This window comes from Pectinophora gossypiella, chromosome 25 (genome assembly GCF_024362695.1).
Source record: "Pectinophora gossypiella chromosome 25, ilPecGoss1.1, whole genome shotgun sequence".
Classification (NCBI taxonomy): domain Eukaryota; kingdom Metazoa; phylum Arthropoda; class Insecta; order Lepidoptera; family Gelechiidae; genus Pectinophora; species Pectinophora gossypiella.
Genome location: NC_065428.1, coordinates 469,814 through 480,413, shown reverse-complemented (window position 1 = coordinate 480,413; position 10,600 = coordinate 469,814). Strand labels below are relative to the sequence as shown.

Sequence of the window (10,600 nt, the reverse complement as noted above, 5' to 3'; positions counted from 1 at the left end):
GTATCCCCTAATGACCTTCCAGGCTCACGACTGTATCCCAAATGAGGTAGTCAAATGTACATTCATCGTATGATGAACTAAGTACCCACACCTCACCGAGCTTTCTGTCAAATCAACGTGATAGGCGGTGAGCCGTATCGTCGTATATTATAATGGCCCAGTGAACCATTTTAAAATTTTCGCATCAAAAGTGGCTGCAAGTTATTTGTATATCTGCCCACTCTATTAAGAATTACGAGCGTGAGTATTTGTATTAACAAACTAGCATCTTTTCTGGTATTATACTCGAATGACTCGAATATAATTTAGGTATTACATACATATACACATATAAATCCACGCCTGTAATAGTTAATGGGGTGGGCAGAGCCACATTTTTTTTGACGTGTATATTATTTGCCGCAGATGGCATTAACTACTTGGCCGGACAAATGCGGAGCGGCTGAAGGCTCTCACCCGGTACTACGTTTAAGACAACAGGCCTGAGGGTGCCCAGTTGGGAAAGAGCCACAAGTAACCAAATACAACAAGCAGCCACTGTTGGTACGAGTTCCTCACATGGATATGATGAATGTTATGATGACAAAGGACCAGTCTATCACCAATAACAATTGTGGATCACATTAGAGAGGACATAATCTCGCTGTCGGATTTTACGACATGCTCAGAAACACAAGTAGCTTAATAGCAATGGACAAGCATAAGACAATATCACAATTGGATGTTCATCTGGGTAGTAGTAAGTATATCCATCGCAAGATGAACTTAAAACCCACACCTCATCGGCTGAATTTATGTTATATTACTTTTACTTTTTAACCTTTGTAATAAACAAGATATCGACAGGAAATATTTCTAGTTTTCTTATCGAATTCCACTCAATACAAGACATAGTAAAAACCGGCACCATAGAGTTACATCATCAGTCGAATTAGTTTTGGCAGTCAATAAATGAATGGTGAAAGGATTTCATATTATTATTCGCATGGTATTTCTATGTTGTTGAACTGGTCATGACTTCTTATATAATTGTGGTGGTTGTACGAATATGGACACGTGAATCTAACAACAAGTTCGATGAGGCGTGTGTACTTAGTTCATCTTGCGATGGATGTACCTCTGACTACCCTAATTGGGATATGAAAGTGAGCATATGTATGAATACGCTAAAAACAGGCATTTGCTTCAGGCGATGCATATAAAAGGTTAAGTCACACACACTACACACATACAACACAATTACATTACACACTGACACGTAGAAACACTACACAAGTAAACTGTCATTCAGGAATTTATCAAGCAATAATATTGTTATAAATTATTATTAGTGTTGAAATACAAAACGATAGGAAATTAATTTTAATAATTTTATCAATAGGTCACTTTATGATGACTAAGGAAAATAAATTATTATTATTATTATTAATAGCCCTCAATGTCCCACTGCAGGGCAAAGGCCTCTCTTCCCTTCTTCCACTCCTCCCTGTCCCCAGCTTGCTTGCGCCACCGTTTCGAGAAGCGGTCCAACTCGTCGCGCCATCTTTTCCGTGGCCTTCCCCGACGTCTAACAGCACTTGCAGGAACCCAATCTGTAGCTTTTTTGGCCCAGAGGTCATCGGGCATTCGGGTAACATGTCCAGCCCAGTCCCATTTCAAGCAGGCAGCCTTTCTCGCTACGTCTGCTATTTTTGTTTTGGAACGCAGCGTGGTGTTTCGGAGGAAAATAAATACTTAGTAAAAAATAGCTAAGCTTAAGTCCTATGTAATATGGATTCTATTACCATTAACCGGGCAAAAATTCTGGAAACCAATAAATATGTTTTTTTTTTTGTAATATTATTAATTCAAAATATATATTTTTAAATTATTTACTATATAATATTTTTATTTTACATTGAGTTTGAATTATGGGCTAATTTCTCGACGACATTTCGGTCGAGCATTTTTGCTTGATTTTACTCATACAAAACACAAATATACTTTATTGCACATAACATACAAAACAAGTTTTGCACAAAACATACACGAAAGATACAGTGCCATCTGGCAGCCTTATTGCTAAGCAGCAATTTCTGCCAGGCAACTAGTGGTAAAAAAAGAAACATTTATCATAATTTGGTGCGGGACGGTGCAACAACCATGGTGATGATTTTTTTACTCTCTAGGTAAATAAAAGCCAAAATACCAATTGACTCTAATTCTTATTAAATTATTAAGTAAAATATGTTAAGGTGGTTCGATTTCCATACTAGTTTATTTATTCAAATATGGGCACACGCCACTTAATTTTACATTGAAACTTATTTCGTTTGCATTTATTTTTGTATATATTTGCGTGAAATTGCTTTTCAACAGAAAATACTGTTAAATCATCGTAAAAACGAGATCAATATTTGTTTAAAATTTGTTAATGTATTAGTGAACGGTTACAGTGTCATACGCTTCGGAATATCCATTAGTGTGCGTAGCTACGTTGTCAGTTCGCTGAAAATGCGACGTTGCCGCTCTTGCTCGTGTGTGAAACGGTGTGTCACTTGCCCTCTCCCTTCGTTAAAGAAGCGTTCATAAATTACGTTCACCCGAACGTTTTATAATAACAGTATTTCTGCTGCCAGATGATCGAACAACCCGCTCATTATGAATCGGTAAGGTTATACGTCGAAATGAATCTTTTTCGATTCTGAATGCGACCATAACCTAACCTGTTCCGGCTTTTCGGCGGGAAACGGGAACGGGACAGTTGCTTTCTTCATTGAGTAATCTAAATAATTAATACGAAGTGGTGTTTTGTGGTTAGTTGGAAGACATTCGCGAGTGTTATTATATTGGAGTATTCAATAAACAAAGTGTATCTGCCTATTTTCGCTTCGTGCCGGGAAGCCGCTTCATAACTCAAAAGTTTATGCGGACTTTTGAGTTAATTCGTTTGGGGTTCGGAGTAGGAGTCTACTCCGAGGGTGGGGGCTTAGGTTTCATCATCATCACCTTTCATCATTTCATTAATCATCAAGAAAAAAATACGTCAGACATGGCTGTATGGGCATAGTTCCCTTTGCCTTACCCTTCGGGGAAAACCAAAACAAAAAAAAAACTAACCTGTTCCTGTCATGTCATGTCATTCGTTTCTTTTCCACTTCCAATTTATATTGTAATAGTTTGGTTATTTGTTTTATTAAATAATTTATTCATCGAGTTTTGTGAAACTTGTGGGGCCGGGCGGATTAAAATATGGAACCTCAAACTAGTCGCAAAGACTACTTAAACCACCAGTATTCTGGCCCCCGGAAAAATCGAAAACGAAGCCAAGCACAAATGAAACGTTATCATGGAGAAATAAAAAGGTAAGTGCAATGCAGTGATCACTTGTGCAGTACAGTGAAGTGCTTGTGCTTGTATTGTGCTGAATAAGATACGAGCGCTTGGAGCACGCGTCGTGACCGTGCTTTACGTAACGCACGACCTTAGATTTTTGAAAATTGTACATCTCTTCGTTACTTTTACAGCCGTAGCGACGTATGGTGCAAGAAAAAAAAACTAAATGACGAAAACGACGTGCCTTCAAACAAATCTGTGTAAGGGAAAAACTTAACTTTATTTTTATATTTTATAAGTATTTTTAACATTTTCTCTTTTGTAACTTTCACTCTATTAATTTTAGAGCAAATAATACTCTCAAAACCTACAGTGGAAGTAAAAAAAAAAATCTTGTGGAAGCAAATTTTACTGACACTCAGCAAAGAACTGAGAAAGAGCCCCCCCGATCAAAACCTTTGGAGGTAAATTGGCCACTGATTGATCCCACTGTTAAAAGCCACGAGTTAACTGTGGAATATGCACCAGATAGTTTGGGTAGTCTGTCTGGTAACAGGTTTGTTGATCTACCACATGTCCTTATGTGGGCTTTCAAACTTGAGAGACACCGTTCGCAATGTGGTGGTAGCAGCATAGTCTTTGTTGAGGAGTTTAGAAATGGTTTCAACAGTATGTTTACTTTCCAATGCAGTATGTGTGAGAAACAATTTAGATACTGCAATGAAAAAGATGAAAATCTTAACAAAGCGTTTGTTTGGGGGACATTAACAGCTGGAAGCTATTATGCACAGGCTGCACACATCACCAACTTGATGGATATACCTACAATATCAGCTTCCAAATTCCGAGAGACAGAAAAATTATTAGGTGAAGTTTGGAAAGATGAACTAACTGAGGAGATCCAAAAAAATGGAGAAAGAGAAAAGGCTATTGCTATGCAAAAAAATAATGTAGATGCAAATGGTATTCCATACATAACAGTGTATGTGGATGGAGGCTGGCCTAAACGATCATATGGCCATGATTATAGCTCTCCATCAGGCATGGTAAGTTTGTTTCTGAAAATACAGATATTTTGTAAGTATAACAGCTATAAAGTTTGTTACTAATATCTTTTGTTTATCCAGTAAATTCTGTTTGTAAGCATTATTTATAAAATTTAATTTTTTTAGGCCTGCATTATTGGAAAAGAGACCAAGAAATGCTTATTCTTAGGCATAAAAAACAAATATTGTTACCACTGTCACATTTATGAAAAAAAAAAGAACAAGTTTCGGAGCATATGTGTTTCAAGAACTACGAAGGACCATCTACGGGAATGGAGGCGGACATCCTAGTAGAAGGGTTTGAGAGGAGTCAAGAGATGCATGGTGTAAAATATTTAATATTTATAGGAGATGGAGATTCATCTGTGTATGCACAATTAAGAGAAAAGGTTTCATATGGGACCCAAATAAAAAAAATTGAATGTAAAAACCATGTGATTAAGAATTACACTGGAGCATTGTACAAGGTAAAATACCAATGAAAATAAAATACAATCATTCTGCCTTACCAATTTCTCATAAGTTTTTTAATCTTAGTGCACTTAGTTCGAAACACAGTCAATAACCTTCAATCTCAGTAGATCCATTCTCCAGATCCATCATAGATCTAGTGTGAATTTTTTTTCTTAGTATATCTATTTTATGTTAAACTTGATCTAATGATAAATTAATTGACCATGTAAACTTTATATTTACTAAGGTATGCATGTATGCATGCTAGATTGAAATCATCTATCTTACGTGCTTTAGATTTTTTCATACAAATGCTTTTTCCCAATAACTCCCGTTTCCGATATCCTGTTGCAACTAAGCTTTAAGTTTACAAAGGTACCTGCATGCCGTTTAGGCTGTTCGTTAATATGTCAGCTAGTTAGTCAGTCAGTTTCTCCTTTTATATATTTAGATAACCTTTTATTTCAGATTATAGGAAATACAAAGTTACCATTATTTGGCCGGAAGATTCTCAAGCCAAAATTACAAAAACTTACAGCGGTTTCAAGAAAGATAATTATGGAAGCTGATCATAATTCAATGAGAGAGGATCTCAAAAATGGCCCATCTCATGTATTTGGCTGCCACCAAGATTGTAAGGCATATTATTGTCGATTCTGCCAGAACAGTGATGAAAAAGACACAAATTCTTTAGACGACCTTAAAACTAAGGCACCTGCAGTTTGGGCCCACATTTGTGCAGCAAACGAGGCAGTCATGTCAAAATGCCATCGACTATCAAACAACACAACAAATGTTGTTGAAAATTTCATGAGTGTTGTCAGCAAATTTGTCTGCGGGAAAAGATTGAGTCTGTACAAGGGTGGCTCATATCAGCGAAGAGTATATATTGCTGGTAAGAATATGTTATGTAATTATTGCATTTGTTCAATTCATTTTCTATATTATTCACAGTATATATATTTATTTATATACATAAGGTCAATGTGGTGAAGACCGTCTGGGCTAAAAGACCGTCTATTGCCAATAACTTCTAAATTTGAATAACTAGCGCCTTACGTCTTTGTCGATAAAATAGTCCCTAAAGAGCCAGTCCGAACTAAAAACCGTAGATGGTGCTAGTATGATTAGTTTGGACAATATCGGTCCTGCAATTTTTTTTACCATTTCGCGCTCTAGAATGCAGTGGCCAGTGGCGGATTTTTGATCAAAAAAAAGTGGCAAATCGGAGGATTCTCAGAAGTTTTTCTGATCACTTAGGTTATTTATTGATCCATTAATGTATTCGTTAAACATAATGCAGGAATATAGCTTTTAGTTAGAATTTATACCAGTGTGAAATTTTAAATTAGAAAATATAATAGTTGGAAAGACCGTCTACATTAAGAGAGGGAAGTCCGTCATATGCCGATGTTGCCTCAATCCAGATATTGACAACTATTACAGCAGAGCGTATTTTATGCAAGACTAGTGAGATAGTATTTTGTGTCCCATTCTGTTAATATTTTGTGTTTGTGTGTGTTCACATTATAAATCTTATTGACTTATGCCTAATATTAAGTAATATGTGTACGTCACATAGTCTACCACCAGACAATCAAGACGCTTTTTAGTGACACCTCATTTGTTTAACTCTGATAAGTGCTTTAGGGGTTAGGAGGGAACAAACGTGTATACACACATACATACACACATAGCGCATAACCCTCCTTTTGTTTCACCGCAGTCGGGTAAACAATATGAAGAAATGTTTACAACCACTGTCACCAAAGATATGCCGGTCTTGCCTTGTTTCATAAAAATAATCATTTATCTATGTAATGAAAGCCTTATTCATAAATCGGTAAAGTACGTACCAGAATGACATTGTTGGTTCACCGCCTGAAAGTATTTTTATACGTCTAGGCCTACGATTTCTTACTAATAATGCGTTTTTCCCTTTGTGGACGGACTTGCCTCACACTGCATTGGAAGACCGTCTACTTTGACATGTTTTAAAAAAACGATTGTATATCAAAAGATTACGGCGCTTTCTCTTATATTTAGACTTATAAACATAGCCAAATAAATTATCTATCATACCCGATCATTTGACTTGGTCTACAAATAATATCTTCTTCAATAAACTCAATCAAACTCAAATTTTAGAACAGTATGCCGGTCTTCCCCACATTGACCTTACATACTTTATCCACACACAATATTTTTTATACTCACATAATATTATACGCCTTCAAGGCACTATGGGATAAAAGACTTAGAAAATTTTTAAGGATATTTTTTATAACAGGTCTCTCGCACTCTCGTGGTCAGAAATGGCACACAAATGCTTGGAAGAAACATATAAGAAGTAGCCCTGGACAAACTTTTAAAAAGTACATTGCCCAGTCGGAAAAGTCCAAGGAAAGGCGCAAAAAATACATTCGCAGGCGACTTTTTGCGCCTAAACCCAAAACTGACCACAATTATGGTCCAAACGCCAAAGATGTAGATGAGTCAGTTTTAGGGAAAGATCTAAAGGAAGCGTGTCTTCTAAAACTGAAAGACTTCGAAACGACAATAGATCAAATAAAATATATTGAAAGTGCAACAATTGGACAACACGATAATGATGTCTACACTACATATAGATGCGACAGGCTTACCGCTAGTCAGTTCGGAATGGTAAATTCAATTATTAGTATAAATACTTTCCCATGTGGAGCAGAGTCAGAGTTAAAAAAAAAACTATGATTTATGTAATTTTAACTTTGTTGCAGATATGCAAGCGAAAATCTACAACACCATGCCATAACCAAGTGGAGAGTGTTTTATATAAAAACAATATCTTGACCAATGACATGGCCTACGGCCAAAACCATGAATCAGTGGCCAGAACCTTGTTCATAGAAAAAATGAACAAAGCCGTACGGCCTGCTGGGTTATATATTGATGAAGAATTTGGTTTTCTTGGAGCTAGCCCAGATGGTATGTGATACTATATGATATTACCTACATATGCCTTCACGTATACATTATTAATGTGTCCATAGTTATCTATATGATAGTATTATTTATATGATTTTATGTATTTCAGGAGTAATAGAAGAAGAAAATTCTATTTTGGAAATAAAATGTTTTCCTTCATTGGCTCGCAACAATCAAGACATTTTTTCTGCGGCCAAAGATCGTAAAAACTTTCCCCTTTTGGTTGATGACACTGGTGCATTACAAATAAATAAAAAACACAACTATTACTATCAGGTATATTGTAATTATTATAGCAGATATAATACTGCTTGTAATAATATAATATTTTTTACAAAAACGGGTGTTCTGATTGCAGATCCAGGGTCAACTGCGGGTTTCAAAAATGATGAAATGTTACTTCATTGGCTATGTTTCTCCAAGTTTTGACATCACAGTGTTGGAAGTACAGCGTGACGAAAATTTCATTAAAAATATGATGCCAAAATTAGTAACATTTTATAAAAATTGTATTTTGCCAGAGGTAGTACTTCGAAGAGTAACAAAAAAACAAAAATGTATTGATATTTCAATTATGTGGTAGCAATTATTTTATTACTACTTTGTGAACAAGCGCGCTGTTTGCTTTGCATTGTATAAAGTAGTGACAATCAGAAAGAGATAAATATTATATCCTAATCTGAATAAACGAAATCTGAATCTTACTTCAAATATCAATAATTTTCGTTAGCCTGTTTGATATTGCCGTTTGTAAATAAATAACATAAAATAACAATATAACTTACTGCAAACTTAACTGGTTTTCTTTTTATATGTACTTACTTATCAGGAAAAACTAGATTTCGCGTGGTTCGCTCGCAGCAAGCTGCTCGCGTGTCTTGTTTTCCCGCCATTTTTTTACCGCGATAGAATTTGACCAAGATTTAAATAGGTCTTGTGAAGAAAGAATCGTTCCAGGTGCGATAGTTGCGCCAGGCCGTAGGGTCTCTCCCTGATGCGGAGCAGTTTTTGAAAACCTTGAAGTATACTCGTACTCTAGATGACGTTCCGATCACACCCCTATACATCAATCTTACCTCTCAGACATTTTCTGGAAAAACAAAATTTTGTATGGCGGCCATCTTGTTTTTCCGCCATTTTGATATTTTACCACCAGAGAATAGATTTGACCAAGATTTAAATAGGTTTTGTGAAAAAACAATCGTTCCAGGTGCGATAGTTTTGTCAGGCCGTAGGGTGTCTCCCTGATGCGGAGCAGGTTTTCAAGATCGAGAAGTATTTCCATACTCAACAATACGTTCCGATTACACCCCCATACACAGTTTTTACTCACGAGACATTTTCTGGAAAAATAAAATTTTGTATGGCGGCCATCTTGTTTTTCCGCCATTTTGATTTTTTTTTCACCGGCGATTGAATTTGACCAAGATTTAAATAGGTATTGTGAAAACTAAAAAGTTCCAGGTGCGATAGTTTCACCAGGCCGTAGGGTGTCTCCCTGATGCGGAGCAGTTTCTGAAGATCAGGAAGTATTTACATACTCAACATGACATTCCGATTACACCCCAATACATTGTTTTTGCCTCCGAGACATTTTCTAGAAAAACAAAATTTTGTATGGCGGCCATTTTGTTTTTCCGCCATTTTGATTTTTTTTTCACCGGCGATTGAATTTGACCAAGATTTAAATAGGTTTTGCGAAAAAAAAATTGATCCAGGTATAATAGTTGCGCCAGACTGTAGGGTGTCTCCCTGATGCGGAGCAGTTTTCCAAGATCTGGAAGTTTTCCCATACTCACCGGGAGATCCCGATCACACCCCCCATACATTATTTTTACCCCCCGACGCTCCTTCTGGGAGAACAACTCTGTCAGTGAGTGAGTGAGTCAGTCAGTACATGGGTTTGTAGCTATATATAATACTAGATGTCGCGTGGTTCGCTCGCAGCAAGCTGCTCGCGTGTCTTGTGTCTTTTTACCCCCGAGACATTTTCTGGAAAAACAATTTTTTGTATGGCGGCCATCTTGTTTTTCCGCCATTTTTTTTTACATCTAGAATTTGACCAAGATTTAAATAGGTCTCGTGAAATCAAAAAAGTTCTAGGTGCTATAGTTTTGCCAGGCCGTAGGGTGTTTCCCTGATGCGGAGCAGTTTTCCAAGATGACGTTCCGATCACACCCCTATACATCATTTTTACACCCGAGACATTTTCTGGAAAAACAAAAATGTATATGGCGGCCATCTTGTTTTTCGGCCATTTTGTTTTTTTTTCACCGGCGATAAAATTTGACCAAGATTTAAATAGGTTTCGTGAAAAATTTATTGCTCCAGGTTTTATAGTTTTGCCAGGCCGTAGCGTGTCTCCCTGATGCGGAGCAGTTTTTCAAGATCGAGCAGTATTGAAATACTCAACATGACTATCCGATCACATCCTTATACATCAATTTTACCCCCGAGGCATTTTCAGGAAAAACGAAAAATTTGTATGGCGGCCATCTTGATTTTCCGCCATTTTGATTTTTTTTCACCGGCAACTAAATTTGACTAAGATTTAAATAGGTTCCGTGAAAAAAATATTGCTCCAGGTATTATAGTTTTGCCAGGCCGTAGGGTGTCTCCCTGATGCGGAGCAGCTTTCCAAGATCGAGAAGTATATCCATACTCAACAAGACGTTCCGATTACATCCCCATACATAATTTTTACCACCGAGACATTTTATGAAAAAACAAAATTTTGTATGGCGGCCATCTTGTTTTTCCGCCATTTTGATTTTTTTTCACTCACGATAGATTTTGACCAAGATTTAAATAGGTTTTGG

The 10,600-nt window shown here is 36.6% G+C and overlaps 1 protein-coding gene across 1 annotated transcript; it reads left to right on the top strand.

Annotated features, from left to right (window-relative positions):
* The first annotated feature begins 2,235 nt into the window (after positions 1-2,235).
* LOC126378096 (uncharacterized) lies at positions 2,236-8,577 on the top strand. Its single transcript, XM_050026262.1, has 9 exons — positions 2,236-3,344; positions 3,507-3,575; positions 3,662-4,361; positions 4,488-4,828; positions 5,283-5,709; positions 7,105-7,478; positions 7,574-7,781; positions 7,891-8,057; positions 8,140-8,577. The coding sequence occupies exons 4-9, from the start codon at positions 4,598-4,600 to the stop codon at positions 8,362-8,364; spliced, it is 1,632 nt and encodes a 543-aa protein (XP_049882219.1). The 5' UTR covers positions 2,236-3,344; positions 3,507-3,575; positions 3,662-4,361; positions 4,488-4,597; the 3' UTR covers positions 8,365-8,577.
* The last annotated feature ends 2,023 nt before the right edge of the window (positions 8,578-10,600 follow it).

Coding starts and splice junctions, on each gene's coding strand:
- LOC126378096 (XM_050026262.1), top strand. CDS start 4,598: ATGTGTTTCAAGAACTACGAAGGACCATCTACGGGAATGGAGGCGGAC. Junction 7,782..7,890: donor TCTTGGAGCTAGCCCAGATG/GTATGTGATACT, acceptor TATGTATTTCAG/GAGTAATAGAAGAAGAAAAT. Junction 8,058..8,139: donor AACACAACTATTACTATCAG/GTATATTGTAAT, acceptor TTCTGATTGCAG/ATCCAGGGTCAACTGCGGGT.